This window comes from Haliotis asinina, chromosome 5 (genome assembly GCF_037392515.1).
Source record: "Haliotis asinina isolate JCU_RB_2024 chromosome 5, JCU_Hal_asi_v2, whole genome shotgun sequence".
NCBI lineage: Eukaryota > Metazoa > Mollusca > Gastropoda > Lepetellida > Haliotidae > Haliotis > Haliotis asinina.
Genome location: NC_090284.1, coordinates 5,011,082 through 5,030,393, shown reverse-complemented (window position 1 = coordinate 5,030,393; position 19,312 = coordinate 5,011,082). Strand labels below are relative to the sequence as shown.

General features: G+C 38.0%; 1 protein-coding gene across 1 annotated transcript; it reads left to right on the top strand.

Moving 5' to 3' along the window:
• Positions 1-345: 345 nt before the first annotated feature.
• LOC137283446 (AN1-type zinc finger protein 4-like) lies at positions 346-19,112 on the top strand. Its single transcript, XM_067814944.1, has 7 exons — positions 346-1,016; positions 9,824-9,967; positions 12,539-12,728; positions 13,013-13,151; positions 13,885-14,823; positions 15,490-15,641; positions 16,487-19,112. Exons 1-7 carry the CDS (start codon positions 914-916, stop codon positions 16,620-16,622), a joined length of 1,803 nt encoding a protein of 600 aa, XP_067671045.1. The 5' UTR covers positions 346-913; the 3' UTR covers positions 16,623-19,112.
• Positions 19,113-19,312: the final 200 nt, after the last annotated feature.

Below are 19,312 nucleotides of genomic sequence, written 5' to 3'. Positions count from 1 at the left end.
GGAATATTGTGTGTTGTGTCCCATTTGTAAGGGACCGAATTCTGTTACAAATATGTCAGACACGAAATTACAAAATGTGTAAGATTGAGTATCATGGACCAAAGGGTCTGTGTCTTGTTTGGCAAAGGAAGGGTTTTTACGTCGCGATGTCTTTTTCAAAACTGTATTATTTATTGACTGTGGCAAAATTTAGTTGGATACAAAATAATTAGAAAGCGATACCTAAATTCAGTGGTACTTAAACCATTAGCATATAATCTAGATAGAAACGCCTTCTCAACATTACCTATATGCTCATATGCTCGTATATACATTCATATATTCATGCATATGGAAGTCATCGCTATGTCAGTCAAACCTATTGTAAAGGTTGAAACTTTACTAGTAACGTGGTATTTTAACCTTACAGTGATTCGTTTTCAACGCCTCTGTCGCTAAACCAGACTAAACCGATGTGATCCACACATGATTGCTTGCGCCTGGATTTTTCTTGTTAACACTCCCATTTCGTTTCTTATCGGATCCAAAACTTTCCGCGACAAATTGTTGTCAGTGACTACCAACATACGGGCACTGCTAATGTCCTCGAATTCCTGTGTCCCTCCATGTTTTTATTCGGAGGTTATTAGTCATCGTAGTGTATAAGTTTGTTTTTGGCCTGGATTTGTTTATAATCCTCAAAGTCACCAGATGTTGTCAAAAAGACACTATTCACAATGAATTTGAAGACGAAATGGCGGTAACTTAGGTTAACACTAGGTGGGTGTGCTCTTTGTTTTGGTTTTCTGATCCCGGCGGGTTTGGGAATGACCGAAGGTCTCGGAAGGAAAATGACTGTCATCGAAGACGAAAATATCTAGCAGTGGTGATCCGTCGGAAAGAGAAGGCCTCGAAAAATCGAGGACCTCTTGTGATGGAGCTGTTCATTGAAACTCTAACTGGCACAGCCTTTGAACTTCGCGTTTCACCTTTCGAGACAATTATGTCTGTAAAAGCGAAGATACAAAGGTTGGAAGGTGAGTACTAAGATAGTAAAAATGTCTTTAGGTTGCTGCAAACGTAATGGTGTTTTGGTCATATAAGCTGAATATGTATACAGCGGTCGGATATGCCCTGTCCATTACATGGACGATGAAAGTAGGCCGAGGTGGACCCAGGGTAAGCTTTACTAAGCTTTTACTAAACGTGAATCAAATGCTGAATGCCTGATGCTGCAAATTATACTAGTCATTATGACTCTACAGTTATAAGCTATTAAACCTTCATGAAACTCCTAAATGCGACAAACCATCTGATTTGGGCTAAGAAACACCAGGCACCAAATGGTAACGTCCATGTTTTTTATCTGCGTGGTCAGTATTACACTGATGCATGGGTTCAGGTTAGGTAACAGATCAAACTCTATTAAACAAACATTAACAAGCATTCTTTCTGACTGCCTTAAATCACTCACATTGTTCAAAGTGACTGTGTCATGCTTGCATACAATATATGGAAATAACATTTCCATGTACAGTGAGTTGCTAAAATGAATACAGTGAGCATTTAACAGGACTGCTCTAACAAGTGTTATGATCTCTTTGAAGTTGTATAAAACTCTTCATCAGTTCAGAAGCACACATACACATAACACAAACAATCTGCCTCATAACCAAATACCAACAGGTCATACAACAATGTGGACATATAATGTATTATTAGAGCTTACTGTTCAAAAAGTTGAAATATGTTCAAGAAACATTTTAGATAATTGCTTGTAGTAAGACTACACTTTCCAATGGGATCAGTGGGGTATAACAATGTATATGCAGCACAGGTGTATCTTAAATGTAGTTATTGCAGTCATGTTGCCAGAGTGTGCTGAGTTGAGTTGTATACCGGATACCTTTGACTTGTGTTTGAATCCTGGTTCCCCCATAGTAAATATTTCTAGGTTTATCAGCACCAGGCCTGTCTGTCCTAACATGTTTTATAGAAGTTGTAAATGTCTTAAACTAGCATCATTTTCATCTTTACTCTCACACTGTTATGACTATACAAACTTCCATTGACACAATTAGAATGCTGCTAAAAGTGTTGAGAATGACAAGACTTTAAGGATAATCAGCTTCAATGGCAACATTTTGATATCGATGCTATACTGTTTTTATACAAGCTGTGAATACAGCAACATACATACAGAACAGCAAAAGAAACACAATTGTTATATTTTGTAAAGTTTTTATGAAATTTCATTTCTTTAAACTTGCCTTTCTTTTGCTGTTCAGTATATATAGGATACATGAGGGCTGACAAAGACAGTGGATGATAAACAATCATCCATTGATGATATGCCCCAAGTTATACTCAAGATGCTACATTGTGAACATGAAAATATAGACACGATAAATAAGAAAATGCGTGGTGGGAAACTGCACGATATTTGCTGTGGAGTAAGTAAAGAAATAAAGACTGGTACATGAGTCACACTGGCACTTCATTGCACATGCAGGGATTGGAAAACCCAGGAGCCATGGGCCATTTTGCACATTAGAATGGCCCATTAGAATTTTGAAGTGGATCGATTTCTGTGTGGGACAAAGTGTCCATCCAAGCCCTATCACTAGTGTCAGGCAGCCCTTGAAGGCCCTGAACATAGTTATCATGGGCTTAAGTTATTTTACAAAATATATTTTGCCTACAGAAGGACAACTGGGTTCTAGGATTCTGTGAACATATGAGCAAACAATATTACCCTTTCTTGCATGCAACACATACCTCTGAATGCTGGAAACAACAGCACAAAATCTTACAAGAAGTAATGACTTGCAGTTTTCTTTTAAAATCCTGAAAAATGTAACATAATAGAACCACTGTGTTTCAAATGAATTGTGGTCCAGGAAGTTCTTTTTTATTGTGCCAACCTCTGTCAACTTCATATTTTATAAAATCCAGCAATTTTTCAACATTACAATTTTCAGGATTGATTGCTTGATTTGAATGTCAACATCAATGTAATTTGTAAATCAAATGCCATTATGTCTTTATATCACTGACTGGGTATGGAAACATACACATTTTTATCTCAAAACTTGTCATAAGCAGATTTATCCAGATCTTTCTGGTTCTGTAGAACAGTGTCAGATATGTGGTGTAGTGATTACATTGTGCCATTTGCTGAATTCCCAGAATTAAGCAGGATGGAAACTGACAGATATTTTGAGAATTTGGAAATGTTTTTTTAAGAGCATGAAAATAATATGGGTTTTTAGTTATTTTTTTTTCCAGTGCCTGAAACAAACAATTGACAGACAGACACTTCACAACTTGTTACATTAAGCTATGAGTCCTTGTTATAATCCTGGCGGCATTAATACTCATTGAAAAGATACACAAATATTCTTATCAAACAAATACACAAATATTCAACACTAGAACAGCTATACTTTTTATAGAATTTGTAGAATGCAAAAAATCTTTCAATCACCATGAATTCATGTGATAGGAAACAGTGCCGATGGCCAATTTTCATGTTATCATTTGCTCAGTATGTGCTTGCTAGACTGGTTCTAACTAGTGATGTTTGGTTCCCAATATCTTGTTAGACATTCAGTGATAATGTTATGTTTATGAGTTAATGTTAAAGTTTGCAATGGTGTTGCTTAGCTGTCTGTTATGAAACTAACAGCTTTTCTTTCATAACACCTTAGACACTCAGTCAAAGGTCAGGTTGTAGTTTAACTGTAGCCTTTAGTTATTTACATTTGTGTAGTGCTGTAATCCTGATTCCATGATAGTTTTGTGAAAGCTCAGTAACTTGGTGAAAAAGACAAACAGGTTAGACAGCAATACTCTCATCAACATTGACAATTTTTTGTTTAACCTGCTATGACTTTCAGAAGGATTGGGTTTTTTTTCATTTGTAATGGCCAGAGGGATTAATCATCTTGTGGTGACTCTTGTTCATTGTTGTTCCATTTCCATTTCCTATTGAAAGGATTGTTTCATCAAAGTTAGTTCTCAATATTTTCATTGCAGCAAGATGCATTTAGATATATTATGACTGTTTGATGCCACAGATAGTGCTGGTTATGTGCTGATCAATAATCAGAGTTCAGTGATAGATCGGTAATCAATTGTAATTGTAAACCCCACCACAAAACTCATGTGGGCAATAGTGGGACACAATCATAACATTGTGCAAATGAAACAGGCGCTGATTAATACTCAGATGACGATGATCAAGAATACTTCCTGTTGAGACATGCATATTAGTATGGTTATATAGCAGTTTTACGATTCAGATAACTGCATCAATTGTTTGTCTTGATTCAACAAACATTCTCCAGTTCTATTTGATGTTTCACTTTTCATGGATTTCAAGTAGTCTTCCGATCCCATTAACAAGTGCCTATTATTCAATCAATCGCACCAGCATAGACTACAGAGAAATATTTTGCTGATAAAGACTTAAGTAGTTGGGGGTGAAACCTTCTTTGGCTTAGTTGTGTAATATTATGTTCATGCAGAAAACGTTTATCAACTGTTTTTATGTTGAGAGTACAATGAAGTCTGTAGCCAAATGCAAATACCATTGAAGGAATGTTCACTGTCTTCATTATACATTTCATAATATCTGAATCAGGAGGCAGTGAAAGGAAGAAAAGTTGGTTTAGAAAAGTGACATCAAACAAGGTCTTATTTGGATCGAAGAATGTTTTATTTTGAGTTATCAAACTGGGATGGATAACTATGCTTAGAGTTTGCCTGACATTACTTTCTTGGGAGTGATCTCCGATCTTCATGCAGAGGGGAGTTATAAAGGTAGCTCTTAACTGTTTTAGTTTATAAGCTGCACATAATCATGATAATTGGTTTTAGACTTACTCAAACAAATACCTTCGCATGAAGGTCCATGAATTTTTGAGTCAACATGTATACACATCTTGGCACAATGGGTGTAAATCTGCCAAAACTCAGCCAAGTCCATTTTGCAAGACATATATATATTTATGAGTTATATAATCTTAGCTTCATGCAATTTTCATTGGCACAGATGGTCAATATGGCAGTGTTAACATATGGTTAAGTGGAACTTCTCAACGGCTGTGATAAATAGATCACCTAATTGATTCCCCCATTCTACATGATTGCAATAAACTTTCATGCAACACAAGTTTTTCATAGATAGCCAAATGTGATTATCCCAGTAGAGGTGATCTCCTTCGATACCTGCCTGACCTGCCAGATCCTTGATTCTAATGATTAATATGTTAAGAAGATCTTGTGTTGGCAGATTAGTTCCCCTGGTATACTTGGATTACTACAACTGTTGATATGGGGCACTGTGATGTAATCACAGCTCTGAGCACTGAAGAGTGGGTCAGCTCACTGGGTGTCACTTCACTTCTTTGTTCAATCCTTGTCAAGGGAGGCTACTTAAGGCCAAGTGTACCATATATTTACTGGTAGGTTTTGTAAATGATATGGCACAGAGCCATGGAACCTGATCAACAGGGGTCACTGTGTTGGTTCAACACAAGCTGGTGGTTTGTCACATAATGGTCATATTCATAAGTCACATGAACTGTAAAGAAAAGGATAGTCTATATCCTGTATAGTAAGACAAGGCATTTGTCAGGGAGTGTTTGTGTTGTAATTATTGAAGCATGATATTGCCATGATATTGCCATGTTTACAAATAATTTTTTTTTAAAACTTGTTGATGATTACCAGGTGATGTGATTGGTTTCAAGCAATATCTTTGTATGTGGTTTTACGGAATAGGTAAGCTGTTAAAACTAGCAGCTGACACACAGTAATATAAATGAAATACTCTATATATTGACCCTTTGTCTGTTTCACACACATTGTTTTCTACATACAGCAGGAAACATGCTAAAGGAAGCAACTGAAGGCACTTCCTGTTGTCAACAATGAAGTTTCTGAACTGTGTGCCAATGAAATGGTGTGCACAAATTGCATACCATGGTCTACCAGTGAAATGGGTATTTACATGTTAAGCAAGTTACTTTTTGATCCTTGGTCATGTTTCCTGTTTCTGTTCAGCAATGACTTATTTCAGTGAAGACATAAGGAATTGTTTGAGTTTTGATCTCCAACATGGCAACATGTTCAGCCTGTTACTAAATGTTTACATCCCCTAGTGGAAATTACCCTTGGATGCTTGAAGTTTTCTGCAGCATGGATGCCCATACTCCTCAAAACACCCGAGTCTTTCATATTACTATAATATAACCTTTTCATATTATCCATGAAATAGTGATGTAAACAAAACTATTGTTCATTATTTCCAACTGTTGATCACCATGATCATATTATCTTGACTGATAAAGTAAATATGATCAGCTAATTATAATTAAATGTGAACTTGTCAGTCTCTTTTAGAGATATATTGACTTCACCTTCTAGTCAGTAGCCTGAGTCAGGTAAAATTTCTTATGGACTTGTGACATGATATCAGTCATCAAACAAAGACCAATATCTACTGCAGATAGTGCAGAAACAGTTTCTTTAGGGCATGTGTTTGGCACAGACTGATATTAGGTGTACAACATATTACTTCGTGAATGCTAATATGATATAGTTTGTCTTATCAGATTGGAGACAAAGTTATTGTCGTTTACATGCTTAATTTCCATTATTCTGTTGAAACATGAAGTAACATGCTGTATACCCTCATTATCAGCTGTTATCAGTCACACTTACAGGTGAGACATGTTGAAACAATCTTATTTGTGACTGGTGTCATGCTTGTCTGTGAGAATGCACCCCCCTGCAGAGGGAAGACCCCTGGAGTGTATGGGAAGTGTAAGGGCTGTATGGAGAAGCCTGGCGCTGCACCCCCACCCGTCCTTCCCTCCTAATTCCACCCTTCACTAGGTTGCCTGGAATCAAATGGAGATCATCTCAGGTGTGTGTTTACGTCTGTCAAAGGTTGGAGACTCTTTGAAAGCTGTGTGTATCAAGGCATTATTATCGCACTAGGAATGTGATTGCAGATATGTGGGACTAGTGACTTACCAGGCAGGCTATTACACCGACAGGCTGATAGTCGCCATGTATTTGAAAGAGAATTCAACTGTACTTAATGACTCTTTTCACTCTTTCCTTACCTATTGTTGGCATGTTTTAAAGAGATCATTAAACAGGAGTCCTATATCATATGTGTCCGTTTATGTTGTGGCCTGAAAAGATTGTGGAAGTCAGTTTTAGTATGTTTTGCTTTTGTCAGCTGATAAAATATTATGGATGTCTCCAGAAAGCAGTCAATCTGAATTTGTGGGACTGTAGCCATGGTGGTAGTGATGCTAGTATGATGTTTATGTCAGTCAACCCAAATTACAGTAAGAGAAACCCACTGACACAGTGAGATTGACCAATCAGAACACAGCTTTCCAAATCGTGAAAGTGCACATTTGCACATACCTTTTGAACTTTTTATCTCGAAAAGGTTTGTACCCGAACGATTTCGAATGCTATTTAGCATACGCTTACTTCTGGGTGATGCACAAGGCGTATGTACAACCATGACAACAGTGAGTAAACAGTCACTGAAAATAAGCAATATTCAAGGATGTTATCTTGTAGAAATATTAGCTAATGGTAACCATGTCAGCAGAAACCCAAAAGAGATATGCTGCAGGTCAAATAACTGTGTTATATGCAGATTTGTGTTTGTGGAAAGAGCTGTGTCAGTGACGTGAATATTTTGAAAGTCCCTCCGATCCCTAAATAGTAGCCATTGTCTGGTTGGTTAAATCTATTTAACCGTCTCGCGTTTGATTGGGCGGTCATTGGTCACTCAAAGGTTACCTGATGCGACCTTCTCCTAGGTTTTGTTAGACTCAGTGGTGGAGTATAACAAAATACACTGAGATGGAGTTTACTTAGACTGCATTACAGGTTTACTGTAGACTGAGGATTCGCTAACTTTCTGTTGAAAAGGTTATTGTTGTATAGTCTTGTCTCGGTCCTGTATCCGTATTTTGGGGATATTGTATAACTGGTTGGAATACATCCACAGATACTTATCTCTTATTCTTAAAGGGCAAATTAGTAAATTGGGTGGTCAGACAGACATACTTGTTTTTTAGTGATTGCCAGTCATTGTATCCTGACAATAGTATGTATGTTCTTTAGAACAATCAGTTGATTGCCTGGTCTAGGATGACCAGGCCACCAGCGTAAAGTGTTCCAAAAACAAACAAGATCATGTGTCCCATTAAAATCTAGTTGATTGACATGATGAAGAAGGAAATCTGTTGAAGTTGTGTTCTCAATCTAATCTAATTTAATCTAATCCATCTCTTTAAAATGAGGATATTTAACATATATCTAAAGATAAACATATACCTACAGAAGTGGAGATACATTATGGCTAGTTATGCCAAGAGAAGGACAATAGCTGGTGTGGCCACTGAGTTGTTGTCAGGCAAGGTCCGTGTTTGAAACAGATCCTCCTTATACAAATAATACAGTTGCCTGTACCCACTCAGTAGGGTGTGTTGAGCTTCATTGATCAATACTTATCAAGGTGGAGTCTTTTATCTGGACTGTGATATAATCAGCTGCATAATAATGGGGTTATTACTCTTGATGGGGTGCTTTTGTGGAATGAACTTTTACTTAATATTATGTCTCTTCCAAGGGGCTGATGCAAAATATCCAATAATTAGGAAACTGCCAGAGTTCACATTGTTTTTGTATTGAACATACCAGTAGGTTTCATGTGAATGGTGGTTTGTAAATGTAGAGCCCCAGTCAGTAGGAACGTGCTACTCATGTTTTGGTAGGTCACAATGCAACCAGTGTAGGAGGAGCTATCAGTCTCATCTCCTAGCTTGGTCAGGGAATTTATGAAGGCCTGTTTCACCTGGGTGGTCTGACACAATATGTAGCTTGTTGTTAATCACCATTTGTAAACCTCATTGATGATCATTTGCATGTTGCCATGTATTATGGTGAATGTTTACCAAAGAGTGTGGTTTTGACAATGACATACATGCTTGTGTTTTGGACATTCTGAAACAGTCTCACTAAGACCATACAAATCCCCATGCACAGATGCAGATGCAGGAAATTGTTGTATGTAACTTTGTGTCTTTCCCTGATGAAACAACTTGGATATTTTGTGATACAGAGAGGAGTACTGAATTATTTTGTTGAATTTAGAGCCAGGATAGTACAGATGATGCAATTTTGCTGACTCGGCTGTAAACCAGCATTAGCTCATTATTTGGCCATTCCAAATGTTAACAAATTGTTAGCTCTCAGGTAATGATGTACAACCTCACTGGCTTTTGATAGTAATTGCTGTAAATGTATCGTTTGCCAGGATGCAACAAGAACCTGGATTCACTGACAAATGTCAGTAAACATTAACAGTGATTTTTAAGTCTAAGTGGCATGGTTGACAAGTAAATATATGAAATGTCAGTCTCTTTTGTTGACCTTAAACAAAATGAAAGGACAAAGTGATGGAATTTTACTGATGTAGAAGTAAGAAAACCCCTGTAACATTTGATGCATTGAAGACTGGTATTTTGAAGCTGACTAGACAGTATTCAGTAGGACCAGTGTGACATTGATCCTGAAAAAGTTGTGGTTAAAAATTTTATGTTTATGAATTTAGGATCAAAATGAACATTCAACCAGCTGTCAAAAAGTGTTAAACTGAGCAGACACCAGGGATAATACCTACAGTCTTTCATTTTTACCATAATAGCATGTAAGCACACTTATTGTTAAGTGTCATTTGGAGAGTATTTCCACCTGGACTATCTTCTTTATTTTGTGATGCATGAAGGACGTCTTGTTACAGGCATCCCGATCTCCCATCAGCATCTCATCTGGCAGTCAGTGGAGCTGGAGGATGAGTATTGTCTGCATGATTACAGTATCCACAATGGGGCAACCCTTAAACTGGTCCTGGCTATGCGGGGAGGACCCATCAACACTCGGCGAGGTAGGCGTGCTACCCTATATACAGGGATGAGAAATTTCCGCGGATCCGCGGAAATCCGCGTTTTTTTACATCCCCAGGGTCATTTTTCTGAAACGTCTAAATATATATACAGTGTTAATATTGATTTTAGAAGCCATATTTAGTGTGTAAAATGCCAAAATCCCAGACCCCCAACTAGTTTTCAGCTGTAAATGAAAATTTCCATTCTCATCCCTGTATATACTTCTCAACTTTGCAGGACACTGACTATATTTTGTACATCTAAAAAATTATTAAAACAAGAACTATCACATGTATTCCAGATCAGGATGGCCATGGCCCATTTAGAGTTGTGTTGTACAATATCTGTACTTAAATACATTTGAAATTAAGGCACAATGTCACACTTTTTCAACATTTTGGCCTATAATATATAATTTGGGGCACATGCAGTTTCCAAACAGATATGTATGGACAGTAAACTGTTGGTCTGTACATCAAAATCTATAGCATGCTGTGTTTGCCGAAATGGGCATTATCACAAGTTGTGTTAATACTGTTATACTTTATTCGTAAAGCGCATTCCAAGCAACATAACATGGGGTTTGCTTGAAATAAGGTTTAGTTTGTTGAGCATTGGAGAGTCAAGTAAATGCATAAATTCATTGTTATATTTAATTCATTTTTATTTTTATTTTCATGTTGTAATCTTAATACATAAATATTTATTTCAGAATAAATGAAATGGTAGCTTTCCTGGGGACTGGTAGTTGGTATTAATGATAACAATACAATATTGATTTATATTCCCATGCTATGTAGTAACGGGGGCATATAGCGTTCATTCCATCCATCTGTCCATCCTGCCGTCCCGAAACTTTGTCTGCAGCATATCTCTTAAAGTCTGCATGCTAGGCGTCACCACACTTCACATACATGTCAGTCATTACCCATAGATGTGCCTTTTGGTATTTTTTTTTTTTTTTTTTACTTTTTTTTTTACTTTTTTAAAATTATTTTGCTGCAGCTGTTTCCATGGAAACATGGTGTAGTGCCAAATGTGCTTGGTGATATTGTCCGGAGCATATCTAAAAAAATTACATGCTAGGTTCACCAAACTCCACACATATTAATCATTAATGTTAATCATTGTTTTGTTGTTGTTGCCATGGAAACATGACTTGGTGCAAAATGTGTTTGATGCTTTCCTGGCCACAGTATATCACCAAAACTATATGTGCTAGGTTCACCAAACTTAATTTTCAAGTTAATTATGACCCACAGATATACTTTGTGCTATTTGTTAGCAAAATGTGATTATTCAAATCAACTTTTCACTTTTTCATGGTCTTTCTTCATGTCATATGTACCAGCATGTGGTGTATTCTCTGTATTTATATTAGCTAGTTCCTTGATGTTATCAACATGATTTATTTTCTGTATCTACATTCTACGTAGGTTGTATGTAGGTTGTTTTGTTCCTGTCATTGATATAGTTCTAATTGATTCCAAGTAGTTAATTTCTTCGTTTCATATATGCAGATAAAGGTGTACATATCAAAACTATTATCTAACATGTATATAAAGTCATATAAAGAGTTAAGGAGAAAGTTTTTTGAGCTGCTGATTCTTGTCACATTATGTATCAATGTTTGTCATTTCCATGCCCCTAAGTGGAAATCACGGGTATGTGAGCTGCTCACATGATGATGATCTTGACTTGAATTTTGAAAAGTGTTCATTTTTCTTCCTAGCTGGAGTTGATGGATAAGTGATGGTGAACAAAGTTGGGAAGGAACCTGTTCATGAAACTGGCACATGTCCTATTACCATTCTTTTAATGAAGCACCATTGAAATGTTTGCTGTAAAACTGTGAAGTATATCTTCAGCAGACCTGCCAACCTGGCATATATTAGCATATTTTGTACGTTTTTGTGTCACTAAGTAAGATTATACACCCACACAGCAGATTGTATGCCAGTGGTGTTATATTCTTCAAAAAATAGTTCCATCACACGCTGTAGTTCAACCTTTAGTATTAACCATCATTGAGAATGTCCTTATCTGTTCTTCCAGTATTGCTTCTCAATTTCATCAGCATGCATACCCTAGTCCTAGCGATATATTCTGATTGGTTACTAATGGCAACAACACTACTAACCAAGCCATTCACAAACCATCAGATATCTAAAAGTTATCCTTCGATCTGAAGTTTATTGAGAAATACACTTCCATCCCCGGTATAAGTGGGTCAACTAAAGGACCCAAGTGTGTGTGTTGTACATATTGCCATGCAGACATTGACATGCTGGGAGGAGTCAGATTATATTCTTTATGAGATTGCACACTTTAACACCTGAAAATACACTTTTTAGCCACCATGAATACTTTTAAAAGGCAACTGGAGTAGGCAGGTGTGCCTCAGGACAATTTTCTTTCATCTTGTATTATTTGACCTGGTGATGATAGTTCAAACAGAATGTTTAACATGCTTAAATGAAATGTATGGAGATCCATGGTTGGAACTTTAGAGGAAGCTGTACCTGCAGTTCTGCAGTTGCTCAGTGATGAGGATGTGATATTTGTTACAGTCCCGGTGGAGGATACAGCCCTCAGGGAAATGGCGGAGTACATGGAAGCCAATCGTGAAGAGATCCTGGACAAATTGCCTGGTAACCGCCATGTGACCCTCCTGGTTTTTCGGGAGGGAGATCAGTTGAACTTCTTCCGTGTTGTAGACCGTGGTGATGGGACACTCACACCACTGTCTGAGTCACTCAGGTTGGTGTTTCATTATGTTTATTTACACTGGTTGCTGTACCCTCACACATATCTGACATATGTTATTGTTATATAGGTATGCTTAGCAATGGATATGAGGCATTTTTAAGATGGTTGTGCATACTTTCTCAATGTCAGTATCTTCTTCCTGTAGTACTGTAACAATGACAACTGTTGTGAAAGAATAGGGACAGTGACCACCTAGTTAGGACTCAGCAGGTACAATAGTTGTGACTGTCTTCTGTCTTACATTCAGAGCCTATGGACTGTGTATTATGTTGCAGTGCATCGGTTTACAACTTCAATGAGGAAGAGGAGGAAGATGACTCATCCCCAAAGGAGAAGTCTGAGGAGAATGACAAGATGAAGCAGAAGGTGACACAGCTACGTCTCAACATGGAGAAGCTGACTCTCACCAAAAAGGTCAGAATTGAGACAACCCCCTTCACTTAGGCAAGTTCCTCTATCCCATACTGCATGGGTGGTACCTCACTCCTCACTCCCCTCCAGCATGACGTACCTTACTCCCTTCCAGCATTGACTGTACCACACTCCCCTCCAGTATGGGCTGTACCTCACTCCCCTCCAGTGTGGGCCATACCTCACTCCCCTCCAGTGTGGGCCATACCTCACTGCCCTCCAGTGTGGGCCATATCTCACTCCCCTTCAGTGTGAGCTGTACTGCACTCCCCTCCAGCATGGGCCGTACCTCATTCCCCTACAGCATGGTCCGTACCTCACTCTCCTCCAGTTTGATCCTCTATCCCATACTGCATGGGTGGTACCTCACTCCTCACTCCCCTCCAGCATGACGTACCTTACTCCCTTCCAGTGTGGGCCATATCTCACTCCCCTCCAGCATGGGCTGTACCACACTCCCCTCCAGCGTGGGCTGTACCACACTCCCATACAATCCCAATCGCATTCCTTGTGGGTGGTCCCTCACTCCTCACTCTTGCCCAGTGTGGGCCATACCTTACTCCCCTCCAGCATTGGCTGGACCTTACTCCCTACAGGTTTGCTGTCAGTGACTGGTTATTCCGGGTGGTGGCTATAGAGCTATTTCACAATAAATGTGAGAAGGATGTTTGCTCCATGACCCATATGTCTTTTAAACGTTATTAACAAGGAGAGCATGTCTACATATGTTTTCCAGAAACCACCAAAGCCACCTTCTTCAGGTCACTCCAGTCATTCAGGAAGGGCCAGCAGCCGTCTCCGGCTTCGCCAGTTGCCAAGTGCTGGTCGACCCTGCAGCAACACACTCAACAAGAACTCAGTCCTCCCCTCAGTCGGCTGCACATTCCCTTCCGCCCAGGGCATCTATGATGCAGACACTGCCGTTGTAGGCGTAGATGGGGGTGCTGGTGCTCTCCTCGCCTCACCATCTGTACCATCGGTCGTAACAGTTGCAGACAAAGCTGTGGAAACCTTGTCCACTGCAACAGACTCCATGGATAAACTTGGTCAGCCTCTTCATATCTTGAAAGAGGACAGTGCTAGAGTGTCATCACCTGCAACTGTATTGGAAGGAGTTGAGAAAGCATCAGTGGATGTGAAAACAGATGAGGCAGTGAAAGTGGATGATAGTGATAAGTCTGCTAACTCGCTTGTTAACACTGTACTGAAACGGGACCTGTATCGGTTGAGTAGCATGACAGACTCCACACGTTACCTTCCCTCCACTTCTGCTTCACGGAGAAAGGACTTCACTTTTGAAAGTTTCAAGGAGTCATTTCGACCTGCTACATCCTCCAAGGAGAAGGTCAAAGTGACGGCTGATCATTCCTCTGATAATTTCAAGCGTTCCTCTTCAAGCAAGAGAGACATAAGTTTAGGCCTGCGAGATTCAGTACTGCGACCCACAACCTCAAGTCGTTATGGGGGCTTGGATATGAGAAGGAAAGAGTATGCTCTGGAAAGTTTATCAACAAGTGAGGCCAGGACAGTGTCTGGCATACTCAGACAAGCCTCCATAGAAAAAATAGGATCTTCTCATATTGGCAACTTTGTGTCTAGTGCTAGCAAGTCCCGTCTGAGTAACTATTCAGGCTTTCAGGAAGGAAGGGTACCAACACCTGAGGGAAGGTTAATGGTGAGTGAAAATTATGCTCATGTTATCTTATCCTGTTCTGATCCCTCTAGTATAAATGATGTTTTTGTCCCCAAAATACGTTTTGTTTTTAATAGTAATAGTTGACATGATGAGTCTTGAATTTCATTAATTTAAGAGATTGTCCAACTCTTTAAGTTTACTTTCAGGAAACTTGACAAGTCATATCAGATTTATCAGTGGCTATACTCTGCATTTATATGGAAAATGAATGCATTTGTCTTTTTAAGATAGCCCCCATCCACATTTTCATCAAAGTATTTGTCCATTTCATCTCCCATAGTTAGCTCATGCCATGAATAGAGCAGTTTATGAGTCACACTCACAGGCTGGGACATTATATAGAATGAAGGGGTTTCCCCATTTGTTTTTAGCAAAAATGGGCTCACTGGAAGCGAAATTGTTGGATTGGAATTACCAAGGGAGATAATTCAGTGTATATTCAACATTTTTCACTCATCTAGAATAAACTGTCATACCGTATATTTCTGATGGTATTTGAAGTGTCGTATCATTATTAGATGGATCATTAGACATTCCTGCTCAGTTGTGAAGCATCAGTGTTTGTGCTGAACTTTCACGCATGATCAAGTCCCTGAATTGCCATGATTAAAGCAGACTCACTAAATCTTGGTCTCCATCCTCCAGTCTGGGCATCTCCACCGCTTGTCTGCAAGCCGAGATGGTCGCCTTATGTCTCCCACACACAGACTTCCACCAGTCAAGGCCAAGAAGAAAGCATCCAAACGATGTTACGTGTGCGCCAAGAAGACGGGGCTAGCAACAAGTTACCAGTGCAGGTAAGACAATTTTCAAGCAAGGTACAAATAGCCTACTGCACTTGATTTCCAAGAAGTTTCAGGATGTTTCAGGAGCATTCTGTGTGTTAAAGATAGAGATTTCATCATTAGATTGAAGAAAATGAAGCATTAATGGTGAACACTTTTGTTTCTGACCAAAATAGAATTTTTCTTCTGTCACATGCAATCTGCAATTTAATTAGTAGGGTTTTTTTTCAAAACATCTTCTTGAATTTTCATGGTATGTGAAATAATGCAATTCTTTCTGTAATCTTTACATTTAGATTATAATCTTCAGCTTTTCAGCAGAATACTGTTGCTAGTCATTGGGACAATCCCTTCTGTTCATGCCTAACTCTTAACAGTGTCATCCTGGACCATTTTCTTTGTTCTGCACAACCTGAAACAAAGTTGAGATGAAATATACTGCTAAACACTTGTTAAAGACCATCCCATACTCATGATTTTTACCTGTTTCTGAATAGCAGTTATCCCACCTATTGTCATTTTTGTCAACCAGATTGTTACTATCAGCTGTCCTAAATTCATCAAGACTAAGAAAATATGTGAAGTTAATGGAAGATGTATAATTTCATCTCTATTTGAAGGTGTTCACAGTTATAACTCTCTTTTATGCTTTAGTAATTAATTCTTTTGTTTGTGCTTTTCCCTGAAAGCATCTTGTTTATTTAAAGGTTATCTATTGTTACTGTAAACTTAATGGAAAATTTAGCATTTCATTTCAATTTGAAATTGTTCACAGCTATAGCTATTAGTTATGCTTGTGTTAAAAAGTACTTTTTTGTGCTTCTTCCTGAAGGATTATCAGAATTGTTTATTTGCAGGTGTGGCAACAACTTCTGTGCTACCCATCGCTATGCAGAGTCCCATGACTGTACGTTTGACTACAAAACCGAGGGTCGCAAGCTATTAGAACAAAATAATCCTGTTGTTAGTGCACCCAAATTACCCAAAATCTAATACACAACCATGTGTTGTAGTGATTATAGTATTTTATGAAGTACCTCAGACAATATTTACTAAACTGAATTACATATTTGCAGTTAAGTTTGACCATATCCTTAAATTTACAATTCCAGTAATGTCACAGTATATCCTTTGCTAGTATTGTTGGAGTTGGTTGGTTGGATATTATGGTTTTTGGAATTTGAATACTCCAAGAACATGTTTCACAGATACATGGTATCTTTGGATGGATAATGTGTTCTTACATTCACATATTTGAAAATGAGACATCTAAATGCCAGCAGCATTGAATCGAGGACACTGTGCTTTTAATCTGTCAGTGCTAGACATGAAGTATCATCAGCTTTGTTAAGTGCTGTTGTTATGGTTTGTATCAAAATTTGAAATATTTTTATTGTATAGTGTAGAACAGGGCATTTATTCATGTTACATGTTCATATGTTAGAAGTGTCATTTTCAAATGTGTGATATGACCTGGTGATGTAGAGATGCTGATGGCCATTCATTGGCCTGGGAATCAGTACAGAGAATGTCTTTCAGTGGTCATTGTGATATCTATATTATGTTTTATAAAATCTCATGTTACCATGGGTACATGTTTATCTTGACTCTAAGGGGAGGAATGGTATGTGTAGAATATTTCATTATTACATTTCCAAACAATCATGCTACGTGCCGTACTTGTACTGACTACAAAATGGTTGTGAATTATTACACTTCATTGGTATCATTAGAAGAGGCTGCTCTCTCAGTGCCACCATTGAAGAGCATTTCTTTTAAGTTGTTTCTTTCATTCACCATGGTACATTCAGACTGTGTACCTATATCTAACTTTTGATGGAGTGATAATGTTTATTTTGATGACATGCAATTGTTGATATTCAACGTTTTGAAATGTATCTCCTCAGATTTATTTTCATTCCTTTTAGCTAGGAATTAGCTATATTCGTCTTTGTCCACTTATTGACATGATTGTTTATGATGCTGATTAAATGAGTCCAGAACAAAGGTGACATTAATCACATGAACACTAGGCTAGGAGGATGTTATGTTGGGTGCATTGTTCATATTCAAATTTTAATAGATTCAAAATGGTGTTGACTTATTTTAATTTTTCTATGTTTTATTGCAAACTGATATAGATTTGTCATGACATTTATGTATTGCCACTGACTTTTATAAAGTTGTTGTAGTGAACAGGAACTATTGGTTTATTGGATGTAATATTTTAACCTAATTTTCTGAAATTCATAGTGAAGTGTGATTTTATCAAGTATCATTACTTGTTAAGCATGTTAAGGGATGGACTATTTCAACCAGAAAACATTGCTTTTGGTTAAGCAAGTTTGTATTTTATCATGTGTAAGCCACACATCATTAAGACATATGTCAATTTTCACCTTTCTATATTACCTGAACGTTTTATAACACTGAGACACAGCCTTGAATTCACTCTAGATTCCATGTTCCTAATCATATATTTAAACTATATACTGTACTGTATGTGGAGTTGAGCACTACCTATTGTCAAGAATATCCGAGATAATGCTCCAGGGTCTATTTGATCATGGAATGTTTGTTTTGAATGGTAACAAACTTCTCATAAAAATATGAGTCCTCTTAAATGTGATATTGATGTGTAAACATGGCAGCACATCCCTGATTGTGGGGATGCTTGTATCCTTCAGCCAAGCCCAGGCTATTAAGATTTTGTGCCATGAAAGTGTTCACATATATTTGATGAGTAGTGTAACTTGAGTGTCTCTGCAGTGTGTGTGATGCTAGGATTACGGCTGTATGTTTGAGTGGACACCGGAGGGGTGTGTCACCTGTATCAGATCAGATCACAGTAACTCATATTACCTATTTCTTTTCTTGTTTATATCGACTTATAGGTGTACATGTTCTATGCCGAAAGTGATTTATTTTCTTGTTGATGTGCAGGTTTGTATGCATATCTTTGCTATTCTTATACATACATATTCGGTCGATTCTGATGAAATGATCAAGGGATAAATTAGAGGCAGTCAGAAAATATAGTTTTAATTGAATAGATTTCTTAACTCTTTGACATTTTTTGAATGTCAACTTATTGAAAATGACAATACAGAGAATCACTTGCATTATGTTTTAAAACCGATAAACAGAGTTTAATTGTCATTGGTATTGCTGGTTGCTGTTATTTGTCATCTCAGATGAGCCTGTGAAGCTACCTTTGATGAAATGAGATGGGCCTTGTTATCCTTGTTTATTCATCATGCATGTTAAGAAACTGGCTACCAAAGATATTGATAAGGGAACAACTGCAAGGTATAGCAGGGTTTAGGTGTAGGATCAGCAGCCTTCGGCTCAACTCAGTTCTCTCCCTTGGACTGGGTACATCTAGTACTCTGTGAATGGCATCTTAAAAAGAACATTCTTCCAGCCTCTACTGTGATTTGATATTGTGCACTAACATGAGTGTGAATAAATTGTACAGAGTATGACTGCTGTGTTTTGTTTGTTTTTTATTACTCACCACTGTTTGAACCACAAACTCAACTTTTATGCCACAGTAAGGGACAACCTTCACTCCAGAGCATCAACTTTCACCAGAGAATTTCTGAGTAGGACCTTTCCTTGTACAATGAACTGTTTCCCTCAGCAGCAGGATTTCATACATTACTGTAACATACGTATTTTTT